Here is a 26,701-nt window from a genome sequence, read left to right on the forward strand (position 1 = left end):
GGCAGTAAAGAGGACATTTTACATGTCCTACTACCAGTCACTTTTCAGCCCTGTTTATATGACTGGCGCAGGGGTCTAAGGCACTGCTAACGGCGTCACTACAGACCCGGGTTCGATCACGGGCTGTATCACAACCGGCCGTAAATTGGGAGTCCCATAGGGCAGTGCACAATTGGCCCAGCGTCGTCCGGGTTAGGGAAGGGTTTGACCGGGGTAGGCAGTCATAAATAAGAATTTGTTCTTAACTGACTTTTCTAGCTAAATACGTTTTTTTTTTAAATAATCTCCGACCACTAGTCACTTTATGTACAAATCCTCCTCAAACACTCCAGTAGAGCTGTACATACTGTACCAGTCAAAAGTTTTAGAACACCTACTCATTCAAGGGTTTTTCTTTATTTTTACTATATTGTAAAATAATAGTGAGGACATCAAAACTATGAAATAACACCTATGGAATCATGTAGTAAACGAAAAAGTGTTTAACAAATCAAAATATATTTTATATTTGAGATTTTTCAAAAAGACACCCTTTGCCTTGATGACAGCTTTGCACACTGTTGGCATTCTCTCAACCAGCTTCATGAGGTAGTCTCCTGGAATGCATTTCAATTAATAGGTGTGCCTTGTATGGTGGAAATAACAAGATTATGTTATGCTTTTATTGCATCAAATGGTTGTGTTATGCAACAGAATAGAGTACTCTGGGAGATAACACTGACAGAGGAGATTAAGGGGTTGTTAGAACGCTCATCTCTGTGTGTTCTACTCAGGATGGGCCTCTGGGAAATAACACTGACAGGACATTTACAATTTATTTTGGGTGATAAAACCTAAGGAAACCGCATTCCAGAGCATGAGTTAATGTTTCTGTTCTATATGGTACCAGGGAGAGATGACCCCAGGGCCAGACCCTGGTCTCTACACAAAGAGTACTGTTTTTACAGCAGATACTGTCTGCTGAGCGTTATAAGTATCTTTCATACAAATCTTAACCTTGTGACCCATTCCATACATCTGTTGTTTGTCATGTAGACTGAAGGGGGTGTATCTTAGCTATAAAAAGACTTGTACTTTTGTCTCAGGGCTCTCAACGAATCATCTAAGGGTGATTCGTCGACAAGCCATCATTTTCATAGAGCACTCAATCGATTCACTGTATGTATATATATTATATATATATAATATATATATATATATATATATATGTGTGTGTTGTATTGACCTGCTCCCTTATTAATACGTGATTAAAGATGTAGTTTAGTTGAAACTGACTTCTGTGATAAGTTTCTCTCCTCATTTGATAGTAAAGAAATTAACCACCACACTTGTTACGTTAATTTGTGGAATTTCTTTCCTTCTTAATGTGTTTGAGCCAATCAGTTGTGTTGTGACAGGGTAGGGGTGGTATACAGAAGTTAGCCCTATTTGGTAAAAGACCAAGTCCATATTATAGCAAGAACAGCTCAAATAAACAAAAGAGAAACGACAGTCCATCATTACTTTAAGACATGAAGGTCAGTCAATACGGAACATTTCAAGAACTTTGAACGTTTCAGTCGCCACAGGAAAAGAAGACCCAGAGTTACCTCTGCTGCAGAGGATAAGTTCATTAGAGTTACCACCTCAGAAATTGCAGCCCAAATAAATGCTTCACACAGTTCAAGTAACAGACACATCTCAACATCAATTGTTCAGAGGAGACTGAGTGAATCAGGCCTTCATGGTCGAATTGCTGCAAAGAAACCACTACTAAAGAACACCAATAAGAAGAAGAGACTTGCTTGGGCCAAGAAACACGAGCAATGGACATTAGACCGCTGGAAATTTGTCCTTTGGTCTGGAGTCCAAATTTGAGATCTTTGGTTCCAACCGTCGTGTCTTTGTGAGACGAGGTGTGGGTGAACGGATGATCTCAGCATGTGTGGTTCCCACCGTGAAGCATGGAGGAGGAGGTGTGATGGTGCTGTGCTGGTGACACTGTCAGTGATTTATTTAGAATTCAAGGCACACTTAACCAGCATGACTACCACAGAATTCTGCAGCAATACGCCATCCAATCTGGCTCTTAGTGGGACTATCATTTGTTTTTCAACAGGACAATGACCCAACACACCTCCAGGCTGTGTAAGGGCTATTTGACCAAGACGGAGAGTGATGGAGCGCTGCATCAGATGGCCTGGCCTCCACAATCACCTGACCTCAACCCAATTGAGTTGGTTTGGGATGAGTTGGACTGCAGAGTGAAGGAAAAGCAGCCAACAAGTACTCAGCATATGTGGGAACTCCTTCAAGACAGTTGGAAAAGCATTCCAGGTGAAGCTGGTTGAGAGAATGCCAAGAGTGTGCAAAGCTGTCATCAAGGCAAATGGTGGCTACTTTGAAGAATCTCAAATATATTTTGATTTGTTTAACACCATTTTGGTTACTAGATTATTTAATGTGTTATGTCATAGTTTTAATGTCTTCACTATTATTCTACAATGTAGAAAATAGTAAAAATAAAGAAAAACCCTTGAATGAGTAGGTCTTCTAAAACTTTTGACCGGTAGTGTATATTAAATTAACCTGTGAGGGCTTCCTGGTGGAGGTATATTAAACTAACCTGTGAGGGCCTCCTGGTGGAGGTATATTAACCTAACATGTGAGGGCCTCCTGGTAGAGGTATATTAACCTAACATGTGAGGGCCTCCTGGTAGAGGTATATTAACCTAACATGTGAGGGCCTCCTGGTAGAGGTATATTAACCTAACATGTGAGGGCCTCCTGGTAGAGGTATATTAAACTAACCTGTGAGGGCCTCCTGGTGGAGGTATATTAAACTAACCTGTGAGGGCCTCCTGGTGGAGGTATATTAAACTAACCTGTGAGGGCCTCCTGGTGGAGGTATATTAAACTAACCTGTGAGGGCCTCCTGGTAGAGCTGTACGAAGTGGCTGAAGAGGTCTTTGGGGATGCTCTTCTCGTCAGGTAGACACTGCAGCAGCACCACCACCTCAGCCTGGCCCACTGCATGCATCCCCTTAGTGGTCACATACCAACACTTCCTGTTTACGTCTACAGGAAGGGAGAGCCGAGAGAAGGTTAGAAAACAAGATGATTCTACAATAGAATGCAGAATGTGATTCTAGTAATGCAATAGAATGCAGAATGGGATTCTAGTAATGAGTGACAATACTGTGGCATCATGGGGGGGGGGGGGGGGGGTTAAATATATTCTCTCAACTATATATTTAATTCTCTACTAGTGGAAAAACAACCAGACAAGATCCTCAGAGTGATGTCATAGTGCCAGTTTATCCTGACATCTACAGTATATGAAACGATACATGTGTAGCTAGTTGGAGCTGGAAGGACCTATGGAGACACTCACAGTTGACCAGTTTGACCATGGCCAGCAGGTTAGCGTTGAGCACAAACACCAACGGGTCAGGACCTCCCTCCTCCAGCTGCTGCATCAGAAGGGTCTCAGAGGGACGCTCCTCCACCTTATAGTCTGAGGGTGGTGCTGCGGGTGGAGAAACACCACTGAGTTCCTTTCCCCATTCAGTGAGGATGGGGGGGGGTTAAGGCGCGATCGACAGTGAGGCGAGGATGGGGGAGGGGGGGTTAAGGCGCGATCGATAGTGAGGCGAGGATGGGGGAGGGGGGGTTAAGGCGCGATCGACAGTGAGGCGAGGATGGGGGAGGGGGGGTTAAGGCGCGATCGACAGTGAGGGGGGATCGGGGGGGGGGGGTTAAGGCGCGATCGACAGTGAAGCGAGGATGGGGGAGGGGGGGTTAAGGCGCGATCGACAGTGAGGCGAGGATGGGGGAGGGGGGGTTAAGGCGCGATCGACAGTGAGGCGAGGATGGGGGAGGGGGGGTTAAGGCGCGATCGACAGTGAGGGGGGATCGGGGGGGGGGGGTTAAGGCGCGATCGACAGTGAAGCGAGGATGGGGGAGGGGGGGTTAAGGCGCGATCGACAGTGAGGCGAGGATGGGGGAGGGGGGGTTAAGGCGCGATCGACCGTGAGGCGAGGATGGGGGAGGGGGGGTTAAGGCGCGATCGACAGTGAGGCGAGGATGGGGGAGGGGGGGTTAAGGCGCGATCGACAGTGAAGCGAGGATGGGGGACGGGGGGTTAAGGCCCGATCGACAGTGAGGCGAGGATGGGGGGGGGGGGGGGGTTAAGGCGCGATCGACAGTGAAACGAGGATGGGGGGGGATTAAGGCGCGATCGACAGTGAGGCGAGGACGGGGGAGGGGGGGTTAAGGCCCGATCGACAGTGAGGCGAGGATGGGGGAGGGGGGGGTTAAGGCCCGATCGACAGTGAGGCGAGGATGGGGGAGGGGGGGGGTTTAAGGCGCGATCGACAGTGAGGCGAGGATGGGGGAGGGGGGGTTAAGGTGCGATCGACAGTGAGGGGGGATCGGGTGGGGGGGGTTAAGGCGCGATCGACAGTGAGGCGAGGATGGGGGGTTTAAGGTGCGATCGACAGTGAGGCGAGGACGGGGGAGGGGGGGTTAAGGCGCGATCGACAGTGAGGCGAGGACGGGGGGGGGGGGTTAAGGCGCGATCGACAGTGAAGCGAGGATGGGGGGGATTAAGGCGCCATCGACAGTGAGGCGAGGACGGGGGAGGGGGGGTTAAGGCGCGATCGACAGTGGGGCGAGGACGGGGGGGTTAAGGCGCGATCGACAGTGAGGCGAGGATGGGGGAGGGGGGTTAAGGTGCGATCGACAGTGAGGCGAGGACGGGGGAGGGGGGGTTTAAGGCGCGATCGACAGTGAGGCGAGGATGGGGGAGGGGGGTTAAGGCGCGATCGACAGTGAGGCGAGGATGGGGGAGGGGGGGTTTAAGGCGCGATCGACAGTGAGGCGAGGATGGGGGAGGGGGGTTAAGGCGCGATCGACAGTGAGGCGAGGATGGGGGAGGGGGGTTAAGGCGCGATCGACAGTGAGGCGAGGATGGGGGAGGGGGGGTTTAAGGCGCGATCGACAGTGAGGCGAGGATGGGGGAGGGGGGTTAAGGCGCGATCGACAGTGAGGCGAGGATGGGGGAGGGGGGGTTAAGGCCCGATCGACAGTGAGGCGAGGATGGGGGAGGGGGTTTAAGGCGCGATCGACAGTGAGGCGAGGATGGGGGAGGGGGGGTTAAGGCGCGATCGACAGTGAGGCGAGGATGGGGGAGGGGGGGTTAAGGCGCGATCGACAGTGAGGCGAGGATGGGGGAGGGGGGGTTAAGGCGCGATCGACAGTGAGGCGAGGATGGGGGGGGGGGGGTTAAGGCGCGATCGACAGTGAGGCGAAGATGGGGGAGGGGGGGTTAAGGCGCGATCGACAGTGAGGCGAGGATGGGGGAGGGGGGGTTAAGGCGCGATCGACAGTGAGGCGAAGATGGGGGAGGGGGGGTTAAGGCGCGATCGACAGTGAGGCGAGGATGGGGGAGGGGGGGTTAAGGCGCGATCGACAGTGAGGCGAAGATGGGGGAGGGGGGGGTTAAGGCGCGATCGACAGTGAGGCGAGGATGGGGGAGGGGGGGTTAAGGCGCGATCGACAGTGAGGCGAGGATGGGGGGGGGGTTAAGGCGCGATCAACAGTGAGGCGAGGATGGGAGGGGGGGTTAAGGCGCGATCGACAGTGAGGCGAGGATGGGGGGGTTAAGGCGCGATCGACAGTGAGGCGAGGATGGGGGAGGGGGGTTAAGGCGCGATCGACAGTGAGGCGAGGATGGGGGAGGGGGGTTAAGGCGCGATCGACAGTGAGGCGAGGATGGGGGAGGGGGGGTTTAAGGCGCGATCGACAGTGAGGCGAGGATGGGGGAGGGGGGGTTAAGGCGCGATCGACAGTGAGGCGAAGATGGGGGAGGGGGGGTTAAGGCGCGATCGACAGTGAGGCGAAGATGGGGGAGGGGGGGTTAAGGCGCGATCGACAGTGAGGCGAGGATGGGGGAGGGGGGGTTAAGGCGCGATCGACAGTGAGGCGAAGATGGGGGAGGGGGGGTTAAGGCGCGATCGACAGTGAGGCGAAGATGGGGGAGGGGGGGTTAAGGCGCGATCGACAGTGAGGCGAGGATGGGGGAGGGGGGGTTAAGGCGCGATCGACAGTGAGGCGAGGATGGGGGAGGGGGGGTTAAGGCGCGATCGACAGTGAGGCGAAGATGGGGGAGGGGGGGTTAAGGCGCGATCGACAGTGAGGCGAAGATGGGGGAGGGGGGGTTAAGGCGCGATCGACAGTGAGGCGAAGATGGGGGAGGGGGGGTTAAGGCGCGATCGACAGTGAGGCGAAGATGGGGGAGGGGGGGTTAAGGCGCGATCGACAGTGAGGCGAGGATGGGGGAGGGGGGGTTAAGGCGCGATCGACAGTGAGGCGAGGATGGGGGAGGGGGGGTTAAGGCGCGATCGACAGTGAGGCGAAGATGGGGGAGGGGGGGTTAAGGCGCGATCGACAGTGAGGCGAGGATGGGGGAGGGGGGGGTTAAGCACCTGTGCTGTGTCCTCTCATACCTCCTTTAACTCCGGTGGAGATGAGGATGGGAGGAAGTCCGTCCTCCGGAATTAGACTGATGGAGCTGCCTACAGGGCTTCCCACGGTGGCCGCAGGGGCAGGGGATGATGCCTGGAGGGAGGAGGAGAGGGTTTAAGTCGAGAAAAACCGGTGTGGAGAATTGTAGAAGGCTGATTAAAATTGTAATTGGCAGACAACCCTTCATATTCACATTGAGGAATTCAGAGAGGTGTGTGTTATGAGTTCCAGTCATTGGATGAGTCAGATCAGTACAGACAGAAAGGCATTAAAAGCTGCTAGTCTACAGACAAGCTGAGTGGTGAGTCACCTCCTAACCTGCTGCTACTCTACCAGGCATGCAGAGTCCTGACAAACGTCAACAACTAAACTACACGTCGCTGCTGCTGATGGGAAAACCGTCTGAATGAAAAAGGCTTTTTATTCTAGAAATGCTAAGGTCAATCCAGGCTCAACTAGTCCAGGCGTGTTTCCTCCTAGTCAGTTAGTCGTTGCTAAACCTCCTGACGAATCAGGACTATAAAACTAACCTCAGAATATCAATTATAAAAATGGTAAATGGACTTTTACTAAACATCCCTCTTTAACAAACTGTAAGATGTGATCTTTTGACCTTCGGTACCAAACTGTACCTCTCGCAAATCAGAAGCCAAGGATTTGTTGGAACACTGTGAGACAGCCAATGTTTGCGAGGGGGCGGGGCTGGTAGCAGGAAGCTTGGGGGATTCTGCCGCTTCCCCATTGGGCAGGATTCCATCTGCAAACCACACCCTCCTCCGCTCCCGCGGGTGGAAAACTTTGGACCCTGTGACACACACAAACACAGGTTACATAAAATCAAATGTTTACAGAAAACTATTATCAAACGAAATGCAACTAGAATGAAAACTAGTCCTATATGTGAGAAAGGAGAAGAGGTCATTAAGAGGAAGTGAAACAAAGATGTGTCCGATGTCTATGGGAGAGGTTGTACAGGGTCGTATTCATTAGTGCACAACATAGCAAAACGTTTTGCAACGGAAATGTCTTATTGGGTAAGGTCAGGTACTCCCTGTTCCAGTCAGTTTGATTCCGTTTGGTACCTAATGAACAGGTCCCTGGTGTTGAGGTGTGTAATGGAGAGGTTATTACCCTCCGAGCCGGGTGTTTTGAGAACACCCACAGGTACAGTGTGAGGAAGGGAGTCCAGTGCCCCTGAGGTTTGGATCTGCTGCAGAGGTGGGATGGTGCTGCAGTACTGTGCTGGGTTGTTGGGGTTAGGACTCTGGTTAGACCCACCACACATACCCCCCCACGAATGAGCTGAGGGAAAATGGAGACGGCGATATAGGATCACTATAGAGCGATATAGGATCACTATAGGGCGATATAGGATTAATATAGGATCAATATAGGGTGATATGTGATCAATATAGGGCGATATAGAATCTATATAGGATCAATATAGAGCGATATAGGATCAATATCAATATAGGGATATATACACTGCTCAAAAAAATAAAGGGAACACTTAAACAACACAATGTAACTCCAAGTCAATCACACTTCTGTGAAATCAAACTGTCCACTTAGGAAGCAACACTGATTGACAATAAATTTCACATGCTGTTGTGCAAATGGAATAGACAAAATGTGGAAATTATAGGCAATTAGTAAGACACCCCCAAAAAAGGAGTGATTCTGCAGGTGGTGACCACAGACCACTTCTCAGTTCCTATGCTTCCTGGCTGATGTTTTGGTCACTTTTGAATGCTGGCGGTGCTTTCACTCTAGTGGTAGCATGAGACGGAGTCTACAACCCACACAAGTGGCTCAGGTAGTGCAGCTCATCCAGGATGGCACATCAATGCGAGCTGTGGCAAGAAGGTTTGCTGTGTCTGTCAGCGTAGTGTCCAGAGCATGGAGGCGCTACCAGGAGACAGGCCAGTACATCAGGAGACGTGGAGGAGGCCGTAGGAGGGCAACAACCCAGCAGCAGGACCGCTACTTCCGCCTTTGTGCAAGGAGGTGCACTGCCAGAGCCCTGCAAAATGACCTCCAGCAAGCCACAAATGTGCAGGTGTCGGCATATGGTCTCACAAGGGGTCTGAGGATCTCATCTCGGTACCTAAGGGCAGTCAGGCTACCTCTGGCGAGCACATGGAGGGCTGTGCGGCCCCCCAAAGAAATGCCAACCCACACCATGACTGACCCACCGCCAAACCGGTCATGCTGGAGGATGTTGCAGGCAGCAGAACGTTCTCCACGGCGTCTCCAGACTCTGTCACGTCTGTCACATGTGCTCATGTGCTCAGTGTGAACCTGCTTTCATCTGTGAAGAGCACAGGGCGCCAGTGGCGAATTTGCCAATCTTGGTGTTCTCTGGCAAATGCCAAACGTCCTGCACGGTGTTGGGCTGTAAGCACAACCCCCACCTGTGGACGTCGGGCCCTCATACCACCCTCATGGAGTCTGTTTCTGACCGTTTGAGCAGACACATGCACATTTGTGGCCTGCTGGAGGTCATTTTGCAGGGCTCTGGCAGTGCACCTCCTGGCACAAAGGCGGAGGTAGCGGTCCTGCTGCTGGGTTGTTGCCCTCCTACGGCCTCCTCCACGTCTCCTGATGTACTGGCCTGTCTCCTGGTAGCGCCTCCATGCTCTGGACACTACGCTGACAGACACAGCAAACCTTCTTGCCACAGCTCGCATTGATGTGCCATCCTGGATGAGCTGCACTACCTGAGCCACTTGTGTGGGTTGTAGACTCCGTCTCATGCTACCACTAGAGTGAAAGCACCGCCAACATTCAAAAAAGTGACCAAAACATCAGCCAGGAAGCATAGGAACTGAGAAGTGGTCTGTGGTCACCACCTGCAGAATCACTCCTTTATTGGGGGTGTCTTGCTAATTGCCTATAATTTCCACCTTTTGTCTATTCCATTTGCACAACAGCATGTGAAATGTATTGTCAATCAGTGTTGCTTCCTAAGTGGACAGTTTGATTTCACAGAAGTGTGATTGACTTGGAGTTACATTGTGTTGTTTAAGTGTTCCCTTTATTTTTTTGAGCAGTGTATATAATCAATATAGGGTGATATAGGATGATATAGGATCACTATAGGAGCAATATAGGATCAATATAGGATCAATATAGGATCACTATAGGGTAATATAGGATCAATATAGGGTGATATAGGATCAATATAGGGTGATATAGGATCAATATAGGGAAATATAGGGCTAATATAGGATCAATATAGGGCGATATGTGATCAATATAGGATCAAGATTGATATAGGGAGATATACATGATCAATATAGGCCGACATAGGATCAATATAGGATCAATATAGGGCAATATAGATATAGGATCAATATACGGAGACAGAATCAATACAGGGAGATGTAGGATCAGTATAGGATCTATACAGGGTGATATAGGATCTATATTGATATAGTGAGATATAGGATAAATATAGGATTCAATTAAACCCCAATTTGATTTGAGATATTGATGATTAGCACGAGGATATGTATAGGAATTTAACTGACAGGAAGTTAAGCAGTAGACTAACGCTCTGCCATATAACTAGGGCCAGGAGTTTTTCCACACCTTACAACTAGGGCCAAGAGTTTTACCTAAAAATGTAAGAAGACCAAACCCCAACCAAACCAAAGTGACTGCAAAGATATTGAAGTAGGACGTAGAGATGAAGTTGATTCTAGACGCTGATCTAGGATCAGTATTGTGTTAACATCCTAATGGTTAAGGTCAGGAATGGGATGGAGTAAGCTGATCCTAGACCTGTTGTCAGTATCTCATGGTTAAGGTCAGGAATGGGATGGAGTAAGCTGATCCTAGACCTGTTGTTAAATCAGTATCTCATGGTCCAGGTTAGGAATGTGATGGAGTAAGCTGATCCTAGATCTGTAGTAATAGTGACTCACCACTCAGTAGGGCAGAGTGACAGGTGATACAGACTCTGGCCTCCTTCCTGTCCATGTAGATCAGTCTGCTCCTCAGGCTGCAGCAGGCAGCACAGAACACCTGGAGAGAGAGACACACTCAATTATATTACACCTCTCTGGCCTCTTTCCTGTCCATGTAGATCAGTCTGCTCCTCCGGCTGCACAGAACACCTGGAGAGAGAGAGACACACACACACACACTCCGGCTGCAGCAGGCAGCACAGAACACCTGGAGACACATTGAAGAGAATTGGAAATGGAATTTCAGTGTACTTCCTGAATGGACTGTAATTGACCCCCTAACCCTGCTCTGGAGTGCCAGCATGTCGTGTCTCTGTGTGAGAGATAAGGTCACGACCTCCGCTGTACCTTAATGCTAAGCATCCTCCTCTCCAGCCTGGCTTCTACCCCAATTCAGCTTCTACCCCAATTCAGCTTCTACCCCAATTCAGCTTATACACTGAATTCATCCACACACACCGTTCAGGCACACATTTGTAATGAAATCTCACAGCTTCCCCTTCCCGCTGGGGAGGGGGGAGGGAGCGTGTGTGTGACCTTGGGAAACTGAGACCGTGTTTATCCACAAGTCCATACCTGTCCCAGTGCAAGATTCAGCTATCCTAGAACATCCTAGAACAACCCAGCTCAGCTTCAACAATTCAAATGGGTTTATTTTATAGGAATAGGTAATTTAGTTAAATATCAGAAAACAAATCATTCATTCTGGCTTTAGTGGCAGCGTCCACGAGAACGCGGGGGCAGCGTCCACGAGAACGCGGGGGCAGCGTCCACGAGAACGCGGGGGCAGCGTCCACGAGAACGCGGGGGCAGCGTCCACGAGAACGCGGGGGCAGCCTCCACGAGAACGGTGGCGTAGCCTCCACGAGAACGGTGGCAGCGTCCACGAGAACGGTGGCAGCGTCCACGAGAACGGTGGCAGCGTCCACGAGAACGGTGGCAGCGTCCACGAGAACGGTGGCAGCGTCCACGAGAACGGTGGCGTAGTCTACGAGAACGGTGGCAGCGTCCACGAGAACGGTGGCGTAGTCTACGAGAACGGTGGCAGCGTCCACGAGAACGGTGGCGTAGTCTACGAGAACGGTGGCGTAGTCTACGAGAACGGTGGCGTAGTCTACGAGAACGGTGGCGTAGTCTACGAGAACGGTGGCGTAGTCTACGAGAACGGTGGCAGCGTCCACGAGAACGGTGGCAGCGTCCACGAGAACGGAGGCGTAGTCTACGAGAACGGTGGCGTAGTCTACGAGAACGGTGGCGTAGTCTACGAGAACGGTGGCGTAGTCTACGAGAACGGAAGGCGTAGTCTACGAGAACGGAAGGCGTAGTCTACGAGAACGGAAGGCGTAGTCTACGAGAAAGGACGGCGTAGTCTACGAGAAAGGACGGCGTAGTCTACGAGAAAGGACGGCGTAGTCTACGAGAAAGGACGGCGTAGTCTACGAGAAAGGACGGCGTAGTCTACGAGAAAGGACGGCGTAGTCCACGAGAAAGGACGGCGTAGTCTACGAGAAAGGACGGCGTAGTCTACGAGAAAGGACGGCGTAGTCTACGAGAACGGAAAGGCGTAGTCTACGAGAACAGGACGGCGTAGTCTACGAGAAAGGACGGCGTAGTCTACGAGAAAGGACGGCGTAGTCTACGAGAACGGACGGCGTAGTCTACGAGAAAGGACGGCGTAGTCTACGAGAAAGGACGGCGTAGTCTACGAGAACGGACGGCGTAGTCTACGAGAAAGGACGGCGTAGTCTACGAGAATAGAGCTGCTCCTGTGTTGTGTACCATAGTGCCTTACGCTTTATTACGGGATCATGTGTTCATTACACATCACTGCATTCTGTATCAGAAGGGAGGCTGGCCCTCAAGTCTCATAGATCAATGCACTGCTCTCTGTTTATAAAGCCCTCTTGTGCAAACTTCCGCCATACTTCACTTCATTGTTAAATTACAGACATACGAGTCACCAGACCCACAGGGATGACTAATTCTGGAGGTCTCTTTAATCTCCACTGAGTTAGGTACATTTGCTGTGAGTGTTTCTGCACCTTACTTGTGGAATGATCTCCCAAGCACTCCAAAATAGGATGCATTTCAGACAAATGTTAGGAGACCTTGTTACTGAACAATGTTTATCATTGGGGTCTACTTTTCCCATCTTGTTCTGTATAACATGTATATGAATGTGTTTATTGATGTGTATTGTTGTGTTAAACAGGGCTGACCTGGAAAACAGACCTTGGTCTCAGCATCGACTTCCTGTCAAAATAAAGGATCCATAAATAATAGACTCTGCACCCACCTTTCCACAGGCCCTGCAGTGATGCCTCCTCTTGGTGAAGGTAAAGCGGACCTCACACTTCATACAGACTGGAGCCTGGGAGTCAGGGACCCACACGGGGGCTACCTCCCCCAGGGAGGAGAGCTGTTTCCTGGGCAGAGCCCCCTGGTGGTGATACCCTGCCTGGAGGTCATTGTCCGGGCTGCTCTCTGACCCCAGCACCAGGCCCGACGATGACGACGGAGACCCGTTTAGCAACTCCCCGTTAACAACCTCGACACAACCACCAGGGTCACCCCTGGCAACGACGGTTCCTGTATCCATGGTTATGTCACCGGCACGGTTATCATGGTTCTTGCAGACGGCGGTGGTGGTGGTGGTGTTAACGGTAGGTGACAGTTGGTTCTGGACCTGTCCGGATAGCGACCAGGGGATCTGGAGTTTTAGAGTGACCGCTTGTTTGGGACGCGCTCCGCCGAACGGCACGCTTACCAGCTCCAGACGAGTGTTGTTGAGTTTGGAGGGAACACTGCTATCTCCTCCTCCGCTCTCTAGGTTGCTCTCCTCCATCTCCTTCTCCTCGGTTACGGAGTCCTCCTTGGAGGGAGGAGGGGGGAGAGACTGGCCCTCCTCCTCTCTGCTCCCTTTGTCCTCCTCCCCTCTGCTCCCTTTCTCCTCCTCTTCCTCCCTGCTCCCTCGGTCCTCCTCCTCTTCCTCTCTGCTCCCTCGGTCCTCCTCTTCCTCCTCCCTGCTCCCTCGGTCCTCCTCTTTCTCCTCTCTGCTCCCTCGGTCCTCCTCTTTCTCCTCCCTGCTCCCTCGGTCCTCCTCTTTCTCCTCTCTGCTCCCTCGGTCCTCCTCTTTCTCCTCCCTGCTCCCTCGGTCCTCCTCTTTCTCCTCCCTGCTCCCTCGGTCCTCCTCCTCTTCCTCCCTGCTCCCTCGGTCTTCCTCCTCCCTGCTCCCTCGGTCCTCCTCTTTCTCCTCTCTGCTCCCTCGGTCCTCCTCCTCTTCAGTAGCCATGGCGCTGGTAAGAACTCTCTCTCCATCCTGACTGCCTCTACTCTCCTTCTCCATTTCTCCCATCAACCTCTTCTGCTTCTGAGAGGAATTCCTACACTCCTTCCGCTCTGTCGGTCCCTCCATCAATCCATTCTTAACAGTATTTCCATGACTTTCCCTGTAAGGGATTCCTTCCTCATGTGACTGTACCCCAGCCATTCCAGCCTCCTCCCCACCACTGTCCTGAATAGGTGACCAGGCACCAGCTCTCTCAGTCTCTGGCTTGGAGTTAACCTTCTCTGCCATCGCCTCAACCCGTCCCAGCCTCTCCTCAATGGTCAAGTGTGTGTGACTAACGTGGGAGCTTCCATCACCCCTCTCCCCCACAGAGGCATCAGTACGTGGGTCCGAGGGTGTGGGGGGTAAAGGGGTCACCCATGTCTGGTTCCCCTTGCAGGGATCTTCACTGAGCCCGTTGAGGGCAGGGCTGGCTGGACTAGAGGGGCTGATAGAGGAGTGGTGTTGGTACGGAGGGGGGCTGGAGGAGGCCGACACAGGGGGAGACGAGCCCTCCTCACCCCCAACCAGCTTGCCGATGTTGGGCTGGGGGAGCGGAGGGCTCTGCACGTCTGCACGGCAGTCTGGGAGTTCTTCTCCCCAGAGTGGGAGCTCGGCGGCGGGGTGGCGTTTGGCGTCGGGCCCCTGGGGGTCGCTGGATGACGGGTCGGGGGGCGGGGGTGTCTTTAAGGTGAGGGGGCCGAGGTCAGGGGTCAAAGCCAGGGCACGGTTCGGAGATAGTAGGTGGGCAGGAGGGGCCAGGATCTGAATCCACTTATCAGACAGACTCGGACTGTCAGTCTCATCTGGGAAGGGAGAGAGGAGAATGAAACACTGGACAGGAAATAGAAGAGTCCATGAGATATCAAACAACCGGAGAGAGAGAAAGAGGGAAGGATATTACCAGAGACAACAGGAGAGAGAGAGAGAGGGAAGGATATTACCAGAGACAACAGGAGAGAGAGAGAGAGGGAAGGATATTACCAGAGACAACAGGAAAGAGAGAGAGAGGGAAAGATATTACCAGAGACAACAGGAAAGAGAGAGAGAGGGAAAGACATTACCAGAGACAACAGGAAAGAGAGAGAGAGGGAAAGATATTACCAGAGACAACAGGAAAGAGAGAGAGAGGGAAAGATATTACCAGAGACAACAGGAAAGAGGGAAGGATATTACCAGAGACAACAGGAAAGAGGGAAGGATATTACCAGAGACAACAGGAAAGAGGGAAGGATATTACCAGAGACAACAGGAAAGAGGGAAGGATATTACCAGAGACAACAGGAGAGAGGGAAGGATATTACCAGAGACAACAGGAGAGAGGGAAGGATATTACCAGAGACAACAGGAGAGAGGGAAGGATATTACCAGAGACAACAGGAGAGAGAGAGAGAGGGAAAGATATTACCAGAGACAACAGGAAAGAGGGAAGGATATTACCAGAGACAACAGGAGAGAGAGGGAAGGATATTACCAGAGACAACAGGAGAGAGAGAGGGAAGGATATTACCAGAGACAACAGGAGAGAGAGAGGGAAGGATATTACCAGAGACAACAGGAGAGAGAGGGAAGGATATTACCAGAGACAACAGGAAAGAGGGAAGGATATTACCAGAGACAACAGGAGAGAGAGAGAGAGAGAGAGGGCAGGATATTACCAGAGACAACAGGAGAGAGGGAAGGATATTACCAGAGACAACAGGAGAGAGAGGGAAGGATATTACCAGAGACAACAGGAAAGAGGGAAGGATATTACCAGAGACAACAGGAGAGAGAGAGGGAAGGATATTACCAGAGACAACAGGAGAGAGAGAGGGAAGGATATTACCAGAGACAACAGGAAAGAGGGAAGGATATTACCAGAGACAACAGGAGAGAGAGGGAAGGATATTACCAGAGACAACAGGAGAGAGAGGGAAGGATATTACCAGAGACAACAGGAAAGAGGGAAGGATATTACCAGAGACAACAGGAAAGAGGGAAGGATATTACCAGAGACAACAGGAGAGAGAGGGAAGGATATTACCAGAGACAACAGGAGAGAGGGAAGGATATTACCAGAGACAACAGGAAAGAGGGAAGGATATTACCAGAGACAACAGGAAAGAGGGAAGGATATTACCAGAGACAACAGGAGAACTGGAAGGATATTACCAGAGACAACAGGAGAGAGAGGGAAGGATATTACCAGAGACAACAGGAGAGAGGGAAGGATATTACCAGAGACAACAGGAGAACTGGAATGTAATACTAAACCACCAAATACAAACTGTGTTACTGAAAGGTGTGGAGAAATGAAGTAACGAGGCTGGAATGGGTGGTGGGATGTATTGGGAGGGAGGTGGCTTGAAAATTGACTAATTTCCCTCCTCCTCCCCTCTTTCCTCCCTGACACTTGAATACTGTCTGGAATGTTGGGAGGAGTCCACATTCCTGAACACTTAATTCCATAACACACACACACTACACACCCACCCACCCGACACACACCCAGTTAATCTGCCAAGCTGGATCTGGCAGAGGACTCCCAGATAATCACTCACAGCCTGAACACACACTGAGCTCTCTGTACCGTGACATGGCAGGCACACACAACCACCCAACCGAGCGCCTGCATGTGTGTGTGATAATTCATGGTGTCACCTTGAAGGAACAAAATGGGGAAGACACCCCATTTCTCATTATCACAGACCCAGCCTCAACACAGCATGACTCCAATCTTACACTGCTGATCTCTGCACTAGCCTTTAAATAGACACAGTTAATGGATAACACACACACTGAACCGTCCAATAGACACAGTTAATGGATAAAACACACACTGAACTGTCCAATAGACACAGTTAATGGATAAAACACACACTGAACCGTCCAATAGACACAGCCAAACACACACTGAACCGTCCAATAGACACAGTTAATGGATAACACACACACTGAACCGTCCAATGGACACAGCCAAACACACACTGAACCGTCCAATAGACACAGCCAAACACACACTGAACCGTCCAATAGACACTGTATAACGATGACTATGGAGGTCCTGTCCGTCTCCACATTTTCAAAACGTACAAGTGAATGTCACACACACACACACAACCAAATACATGAGGCACTATTTATCCATTCTATAAGCTGTGTCCCCTATCTGCCCGTTACCCTCTTGGTGTGTGTGTGTGTGTCTTACAAAACACACTTATACTCTGCCTTAACACACCACAGCTGTGTTTACACAGGCAGCCCAATTCTGATCTAGGGCGGTGTTTACACAGGCAGCCCAATTCTGTTCTTTTTCCCCAATTATTGGCAAAAGTGCTGGGTCAAAAGACTAATTGGTGGAAAAAGATCAGAATTGGGCTGCCTGTGTAAACACCTCCCTAGATCAGAATTGGGCTGCCTGTGTAAACACAGCCTTGGCGTACTAAAACAAATTTCCTCTGCTTTGCTTAAACATACATACTTTAGAGAGAAGGGTAGAGAATCGGACCACAGCACAGTAAGTGCAAATCTGATTGGTGGGTTGATGGATCGATTGGTTAAATTTGTTAATTGACTCACCTTGCTTCTGTTCAAAGTCATCCAACACTTTATCCAGGTTGAAGGCCTCTGCCTGGAAGTAGTTCTCCATGAGTCAGGTACCTCCACCCTGACACACGCCGCAGGAACCTGTTAAAATATGGTTAACGCCGGGTTAGTACCGGCACTGGAAGTGGTTCTCTGGGTTAGTGCCAATGGGTTAACACCTTCTCGATCTCTTCTTCTCCCTCCCCATGTCTCGCTCATCAGGCAATCATCTCCCTCACTCCCTCACCTGTCCAGAGGTCCTCTCCAACAGCAGTCCTGGGTAGCTGTGATCTCCTTCTCACTCAGCCTCACTTCCTCATCCAGTCTGGCCAGCGCCAAGCGCCCATACCTGCGACGACAAAAATAACTGTCACACTCAAGCTCATCAAATATAGGCCTATAACATGGTTTTAACGTTTCAATCCCACACCTGTTGAGTGCATTCTGATCACCTATTACTGAATGAATGCACACTTCAGGGAAAAGACGAGAGAGAGAGAGAAAGGAATTGACTGCAGTCTTGGTCTGATAGAGGATAAAGATCAATGGCCAATCGGAGAAGAACAGTACACACACACACCTGGCCAGTCTTCTTGCTGACCAGGACCTCAGGGGTAAAAACTGTACTGTCTGAACTTCAGAGTGGCGCAGGCGTCACTACAGACCATGGTTCGATTCCGGGCTGTATCACAACCGGCCGTTATTGGGAGTCCCATAGGGTGGCGCAAAATTGCCACAGCGTCGTCCTGGTCAGGGTTTGGCCGGGGTAGGTCGTCACTGTAAATAAGAATTTGTTCTTACCTGACTTGCCTAGTTAAAGGTTAAATAAAACATTTTTTTTACCAGGGACCAGAGATTTTGAAGAGTGACAGTTTTACAAATATATTTAGATTTGTTTAACACTTTTCTGGCTTCTATATGATTCCATAGGTGTTATTTCATAGTTGATGTCTTCACTATTATTCTACAATGTAGAAAATAGTAAAAATAAAGAAAAACCCTTGAATGAGTAAGTGTGTCCAAACTTTCACTGGTACTGTATGCTGAGCACTTGTTGCCCACTTTTCCTTCACTCTGCTGTCCAACTCATCCCAAACCATCTCAACTGGGTTGAGGTCAGGTGATTGTGGAGGCCAGGCCATCTGATGCAGCACTCCATCACTCTCCTTCTTGGTCAAATAGCCCTTACACAGCCTGGAGGTGTGTTGGGTCATTGTCCTGTTGAAAAACAAATGATAGTCCCACTGGCAGGAACTAATGGGGATCCATAATAAACCCCAGGAAGAGTAGCTGCTGACTTGGCAGGAACTAATGGGGATCCATAATAAACCCCAGGAAGAGTAGCTACTGCCTTGGCAGGAACTAATGGGGATCCTTAACAAGTACAAATACTAATCCTAAATAACAGAAAAAACAGCATTGAATGTAGCTAGGCTAGCATATCACCTCATATTGAATGTAGCTAGGCTAGCATATCACCTCATATTGAATGTAGCTAGGCTAGCATATCACCTCATATTGAATGTAGCTAGGCTAGCATATCACCTCATATTGAATGTAGCTAGGCTAGCATATCACCTCATATTGAATGTAGCTAGGCTAGCATATCACCTCATATTGAATGTAGCTAGGCTAGCATATCACCTCATATTGAATGTAGCTAGGCTAGCATATCACCTCATATTGAATGTAGCTAGGCTAGCATATCACCTCATATTGAATGTAGCTAGGCTAGCATATCACCTCATATTGAATGTAGCTAGGCTAGCATATCACCTCATATTGAATGTAGCTAGGCTAGCATATCACCTCATATTGAATGTAGCTAGGCTAGCATATCACCTCATATTGAATGTAGCTAGGCTAGCATATCACCTCATATTGAATGTAGCTAGGCTAGCATATCACCTCATATTGAATGTAGCTAGGCTAGCATATCACCTCATATTGAATGTAGCTAGGCTAGCATATCACCTCATATTGAATGTAGCTAGGCTAGCATATCACCTCATATTGAATGTAGCTAGGCTAGCATATCACCTCATATTGAATGTAGCTAGGCTAGCATATCACCTCATATTGAATGTAGCTAGGCTAGCATATCACCTCATATTGAATGTAGCTAGGCTAGCATATCACCTCATATTGAATGTAGCTAGGCTAGCATATCACCTCATATTGAATGTAGCTAGGCTAGCATATCACCTCATATTGAATGTAGCTAGGCTAGCATATCACCTCATATTGAATGTAGCTAGGCTAGCATATCACCTCATATTGAATGTAGCTAGGCTAGCATAATCACCTCATATTGAATGTAGCTAGGCTAGCATAATCACCTCATATCAAAACACCAGGATGGGATCTGCTTTATCAAAGAAATTGCCAAAATGACAGGAGAACATGGAGTGGAATGTTTGCTAAAAAAAATAAAATGGTACCCAGGACGCTGTTCGGTACCCAAACAAGCAACACTTTTGATGAGTCAGTTTGTTATCTGGTTAGCATCCATCTCTCTTCATTGTTAGTTAACTAGCAAACAAACAAAGAAACCAAATAGACATAGCCAGTGTGTCCATTGTTGTTAGAATGATGTATGCTGGCTACATAAAATAGCGAGGCATCCACAACAAACAAATGTCCAAACAAAACTAGCTACAAATGGACTTTGTAACGGTCACGCTACAGTCGGTAGTGGTCATTTAGCTAGCTAGCTGGCCAGTTAGCCAACTACTGTTAACTATGGGACAGGCTTGGGTTATTGACGTGCTCAATAGCCTAGTTAAAAATTGTAAGAAAATTGTAGTTAGCTGCCGTTTTTACGGGCTCCTATCTCCTCCGGCACCGTTTAATATTTAAGATTAAGAGGCAAAATACTTGTTTGTTTTTTTAGATGTTTCTGTCGGCGCCATTTTTCAGCCTAGTGTGATAATGTAAAGTAACCTCTTCCACCTGACTAAATCAAATCAAATGTATTTATAAAGCCCTTCTTACATCAGTTGATATCTCAAAGTGCTGTACAGAAACCCAGCCTAAAACCCCCCAACAGCAAGCAATGCAGGTGTAGAAGCACTGGCACTAAATCTGATTAAGAGGCAACATGCTTCTTTTTAGATGAACAGGAATCCTAGACCAGATCAAGGCTTCGTCCCAAATGGAACCCTAAAGTAGTGCACTATATATAGTGAATAGGGTTCCATTTGGGGCCAAGTGTAAACAGTCGACTGACCCTCATCCTACTCCCCGTCCCCGGGCTCAATTGCTACTGCATATACACAGAGTCGACCAGACATTAGGAACACCTTCCTGATATTGAGCCATAATTCATCATGGACTCTACAAGGTATCGAAAGCATTCCACCAGGGGTACTGGCCCACGGTTGTGTCAAGTTAGTCTGGATGTCCTTTGAGTGGTGGGCCATTCTTGATACACACGGGAAACTGTTGATGATGAAAAAAAAAACCTGGCACCTACTACCGTATCCCATTTAAAAGATATGCAATGGCATATCAATACAGAGCAACATACGGCAGGAAGTTCCAACATGATCAGAAATCTATATAACCCGTCTGTAGTTCTCTGAAAAAAAAAATCACTGCCCATCATTTATTGCATTAGTCATCGCAGGGATCCTACTAAAAAACGTTACAGAAAAGCAATTTCGCTCATCACAAAAAAAAACAGTCATATAGACATGAAATCATGAAATTACACACCAAAACTATGTAGTTACGCCACTAACCTTAACACAATCCAAGTGTTAAGTGGCGGCGTTGTCCTTGAATGCGAGTTTACAGGTGGACAACAGCTGCATTGTGTATAATTGAGACTCTGGGTAATTAAATCTGAGTCAGGCTCCTGTCCTCACACAGCAGGGTGTGTTTATATGCAGTCTATCACAGTGCCATCCATTTTGTCACCAAAGCCCCGTATACTACCCACCACTGTGACCTGTACACTCTCGTTGGCTGGCCATTCGCTTCATATTTGTCGCCAAACCCACTGGCTCCAGGTCATCTATAAGTCTTTGCTAGGTAAAGCCCATCCTTATCTCAGCTCACTGTTCACCATAGCAGCACCCACCCGTAGCACGCGCTCCAGCAGGTATATTTCACTGGTCACCCTTAAAGCCAATTCTTCCTTTGGCCGCCTTTCCTTACAGTTCTCTGCTGCCAATGACTGGAACGAATTGCAAAAATCCCTGAAGCTGGAGACTCATATCTCCCTCACTAACTTAAGGCACCAGCTGTCAGAGCAGCTCACAGATCACTGCACATAGCCCATCTGACACTACAAACCATCTAACCCTACCCGTAACCTAACCGTAACCTTGGTGAGTATGTAGTATGACACTCCAACCCATCTAACCTAGCCGTAACCTAACCGTAACCTTGGTGAGTATGTAGCATGACACTCCAACCCATCTAACCTAGCCGTAACCTAACCCTAACCTTGGTGAGTATGTAGTATGACACTCCAACCCATCTAACCTAGCCGTAACCTAACCGTAACCTTGGTGAGTATGTAGCATGACACTCCAACCCATCTAACCTAACCGTAACCTTGGTGAGTATGTAGTATGACACTCCAACCCATCTAACCTAGCCGTAACCTAACCGTAACCTTGGTGAGTATGTAGTATGACACTCCAACCCATCTAACCTAGCCGTAACCTAACCGTAACCTTGGTGAGTATGTAGTATGACACTCCAACCCATCTAACCTAGCCGTAACCTAACCCTAACCTTGGTGAGTATGTAGCATGACACTCCAACCCATCTAACCTAGCCGTAACCTAACCGTAACCTTGGTGAGTATGTAGTATGACACTCCAATCCACCTAACCTAACCGTAACCTTGGTGAGTATGTAGCATGACCCATTTAACCTAAACCACACCGCTTTATGCTACTCTCCTCTTACAATACCTTACCCTAAGCCAATACCTTACCCTAAGCCAATACCTTACCCTAAGCCAATACCTTACCCTAAGCCAATACCTTACCCTAACCAATACATTAGCCAATACCTTACCCAACACATTATCTAACCTCTTATCGTTTGAAAACAGCCTTTGGCATCGATATGAGTCAGTTAAATGTCATCATTCTTCCATTTAAAAGAGTACTGTGGGGTCTCCTTAAAGACCAAAGCAAGATAGCTAGCACGCACTGGCATGCTGGGGCATGCTGGCCCTGGCTTGGTCGAGAATTAAAATGACATCAGTATCTGTGTACCAAACTCTCTACCCCTTGGTCCTAATCATTTGATGTTTGTATATCTGAAGGGTCTAGAATCTCTGGGTAGATGCATAGTTCTTTCAGAAAGTATTCATACCCCTTGACTTATTCCACATTTTGTTGTGTTACAGACAGATTTCAAAAAAGGATTAAATATTTTTTTTTTTATCTCACCAAATCTACACACAATACCCCATAATGACAAAGTGAAAACATGTTTGCAGTAATTTTAGCAAATGTGTTAGGAAATTATATACAGAAATCTCATTTACATAACCATTCACACCTACTTAAGAAGCACCTTTGCCAGCGATTACAGCTGAGTCTTTCTGGGTAATTCTCTAAGAGCTTTCCACACATAAATTGTGCAACATTTGCCCATTATTTTAGAAGCTACACATCAACCTGTCAACAACAGCTGTTTTTCAGTAGCAACACGTCAACAGCTGTGTTTCAGTAGCCACACTTCAACAGCTGTGTTTCAGTAGCCACACGTCAACAGCTGTGTCTCAGTAGCTACACGTCAACAGCTGTGTCTCAGTAGCTACACGTCAACAGCTGTGTCTCAGTAGCTACACGTCAACAGCTGTGTTTCAGTAGCTACACATCAACCTGTCAACAGCTGTGTTTCAGTAGCTACACATCAACCTGTCAACAGCTGTGTTTCAGTAGCTACACATCATCCTGTCAACAGCTGTGTTTCAGTAGCCACACGTCAACAGCTGTGTTTCAGTAGCCACACGTCAACAGCTGTGTTTCAGTAGCTACACGTCAACAGCTGTGTTTCAGTAGCTACACATCAACCTGTTAACAGCTGTGTTTTAGTAGGCACATGAAATAATAGTATCTGCTAATTTACATGCAGTACCTTTAAACAATAAAGGCACCCTAAGTCTTTACATTAGATAATTAAGCAATAACACACGAGGGGGTGTGGTATATGACCAATATACCATGGCTAACAAACCCCAGAGGTGCCTTATTGCTATTATAAACTGGTTACCAACGTAAGTAGAGGAGTAAAAATAAATGGTTTGTCATACCCATAGTATACGGTCTGATATACAACGTCAGTCAGCCAATCACCATTCAGGGCTCGAACCACCCAGTTTATAATACGTAATAACATAGCTATCATTAAAGTGGGGCGGTAGGTAGCCCAGTGTGTTGGGCCAGTAACCGAAAGGTTGCTGGATCGAATCCCCGAGCTGACAACGTAGCAATCTGTCATTCTGCCCCTGAACAAGGCACTGTTCCCCGGTAGGCCCGTCATTGTAAATAAGAACTTGTTCTTAACTGACTTGCCTGGTTAAATAAAGAAGTGACATTGTTGGTTGTTTATGGTTAACTTGTGGCCAAGAAGTATAGGTTGCTTAGCTCTCGAAAACCCTTCATCTCTGTAAGTATTTTCAGCAGCTACATTGGCACATGGTTGGCTCCATGTGCAACTACAATTCCAACCCTTTGTTTTAACGTTTAGAAAAATCCATAATCATTGCTTTCAAACCGGTTTTCGAAACATATGAAAAAATAAGGGGCATAATCAACCTATCAGCAAAAAAAAAAAAAAGAATCTTTCAAATATATATTTTTTTAACTTACTGTAGGAGTTTTACACAGATCCATATGACGTGTGCCTCCAGTTGAACTACACTTTCTCCCCAGGTAGCTTACACACAGGTGTTTGGAGAACGCTGGACTGGGGAGGAAGTGTAAGTTCTTCCACCGGAGGAACACCGCGAGATGGATCGGCTGTTAGCTAGGTCTTCTGTCAAACACACGCCGTAACATGGAGGTAAAGCCATGAACAAACACTAAATCCTAGTGTGTAGTAATTTTACCTTTTTGATTATATGAAAGATACTCTTCCTTATGTTTACCAAAATGTACAACAAGAATGTGTTTTAAATGTTCAAAACGAGCTTCGGGGATCTTAAAAGAAAAATCCCCCTTGACCAGAAGACACTAACTAGTTAGTCAATAGGCGATAAAGCAGTTAGCATCTATGAATGGGTTACTGTACTATCAGCACTCGCTTCTGCGGTGCCAGTAGCTTAAGACTAAATGCAATTCAAAATACACTTTGGCAGACTGCACAGAAGTTACAGTCAATCATGTGTAGGCTACAATATTGTGAAATAGTGGCAACCGTGCGTGCTAATGTTTACAAGTAGCGGTTTTGGACAAAGGATAGTAGGTTTACGTAGCAGCAGAGTGTTGGGGGTGGTCGCGCCGAGGGGAGCAGCTACTTCTACACAGCGTGTTGTTGCAATCATATCGTCATAGACCCGTTGCGTTTACGACGGCTAAAAGCCAGGGGTAACGATTGTTAAAAAAAAAAAAAAGATATATGTTAGCTGACACCCGAAACTAAATGTCCACCACCAGCCAGACACCAGACAAATGAGTTACCGCTATTTCCCGTCAGTTAGCTTGCTTGCTAATGTTGTTTGTATGTCTTAGCCAACCAATGAGCGGAACGTAATTAAAGTAGACGATCATTATAGTGGTCCGTCTTATAATCAAGATGAGTTGCAGAACTCCGTGAATATTCTACATCACTGAACCCAGTAGAACCCAACGCAATGACCGGAGTGTCTACCATCAGAGCTAAGATGACATGGAAAACAAATTGACCGCATTAGCTACTTATACTATTATACTCACCGGTGGAATTCCCATCTTCACGCGTAGTGCCATGAAATCCTTCCGTTTGTACCGGTCATTCTCACTCTCTCACACATACACACAGGTCCAATAACAAATCACCTTTCAGTTCTATTTTACAAGTCTCCCCGGGTAGGTAAACACACCACATATAGTTCAGTTGTCGCCAGACTTGGAACAGCTGAAGTCGGAAAGTAATAGTTGTACGACAGGAATCACTCTGTCGCCTCACTACTATTCCGCTAGCAGCACTTACAATGACGTCGCTTTCCAATGACAATGAAGGAACCGTAAAAAAATAAAAGCCCACATTTCAACACGTTGCAAGGTGAGGAACTAAATAAAAAATATACCATTTTATATCAGTGTCGATTTTTATTGTGTTTATAAGCAAATGTAAGAAGGAATTTGGGGTTCTTTGGCTGTCCCTATAAGAGAACCGTTTGTTCTTCCAGGTAGAACCCTTTTCCTTACATGGATCCCAAAAGGGTTCTACCTGGAACCCCCAAAAAGTTTGACCTGGAACCACAGCATACAGTAGCAGCCAATGTGTGGTTTTCAATGTACGCATACATTCCATAAGACTTATGGGGGAAAAAACACGCAGGACTTGACATTAACCTGTTTATCCACTTGTCCATCAGACAAGGAGGTGGATGAAAATGGTGTTGTTTGATGCAAGAAAACACTTTACAAAATAAAAATGCATTATTATTCCCATACCATTATTACGGAGAAAAATACAAATTACGCTACCCTCCGCCTATTGGCTATTTAGTTGATTCAATCCGGTCTCAAAATACAACACTGCCCCTTTAAGACAGAAAAAAAAGATATTTACCTGACTGGTCTTTCGAAGATGTTAAGAAATGTACGTTTTGTGCTCTTGTAGGAAGCAATCACTCCCTCGTTGCTGACTACAAATTATATATATATATATAATTGGGCTAATAACTTGCTAACTAGCAAAGGATATGAACAAAATATTCACCCGTGGCTACACGCAGCTGTCTCAAAACAAGCTCAATTACTCACGACCACGTAAACACAGTCCAGTTCAAAGTAAATGGCACAGATCCATATATGGCAATGGTCTATTTGCATATAGGCCCTACTGAAGCTCTGATTGGTTATGCCTAGTAAGGGCTAGTTGTGTGTCAATGCAATAGAATTCTACTCCAATGTGTTCTGCCTACAACACAATCTCAAACAGTTGAAGTCGGGAAGTTTACATACACTTAGGTCGGAGGCATTAAAACTCGTTTTTCGACCACTCCACACATTTCTTGTTAACAAACTATAGTTTTGGCAAGTCGGTTAGGACATCTACTTTGTGCATGACACAAGTCATTTTTCCAACAATTGTTGACAGACAGATTATTTCACTTATAATTCACTGTCTCACAATTCCAGTGAGTCAG

At 47.9% G+C, this 26,701-nt stretch overlaps 1 protein-coding gene across 6 annotated transcripts in view; it reads right to left on the minus strand.

Moving 5' to 3' along the window:
- LOC129823567 (zinc finger FYVE domain-containing protein 9-like) overlaps positions 1–26,324 on the minus strand; it is a 56,569-nt gene extending 30,245 nt beyond the window's left edge. For 2 of the 6 annotated variants that reach the window (XM_055882398.1, XM_055882395.1), the window contains exons 1-10: positions 25,281–25,540; positions 17,621–17,722; positions 17,368–17,475; positions 12,775–14,612; positions 10,437–10,536; positions 7,639–7,809; positions 7,140–7,312; positions 6,468–6,600; positions 3,374–3,508; positions 2,902–3,057 (exon numbers count right to left, since the gene is read on the minus strand). In XM_055882398.1, the coding sequence (XP_055738373.1) occupies positions 2,902–3,057; positions 3,374–3,508; positions 6,468–6,600; positions 7,140–7,312; positions 7,639–7,809; positions 10,437–10,536; positions 12,775–14,612; positions 17,368–17,437 (2,776 nt within the window). In that variant the 5' untranslated portion in view covers positions 17,438–17,475; positions 17,621–17,722; positions 25,281–25,540. Of the gene's footprint in view, positions 1–2,901; positions 3,058–3,373; positions 3,509–6,467; positions 6,601–7,139; positions 7,313–7,638; positions 7,810–10,436; positions 10,537–12,774; positions 14,613–17,367; positions 17,476–17,620; positions 25,241–25,280; positions 25,541–26,121 lie in introns of those variants that run through there. The other 4 variants (XM_055882396.1, XM_055882399.1, XM_055882400.1 and 1 more) reach the window with 4 other exon arrangements.
- Positions 26,325–26,701: the final 377 nt, after the last annotated feature.

Source organism: Salvelinus fontinalis, chromosome 26 (assembly GCF_029448725.1).
Source record: "Salvelinus fontinalis isolate EN_2023a chromosome 26, ASM2944872v1, whole genome shotgun sequence".
Classification (NCBI taxonomy): domain Eukaryota; kingdom Metazoa; phylum Chordata; class Actinopteri; order Salmoniformes; family Salmonidae; genus Salvelinus; species Salvelinus fontinalis.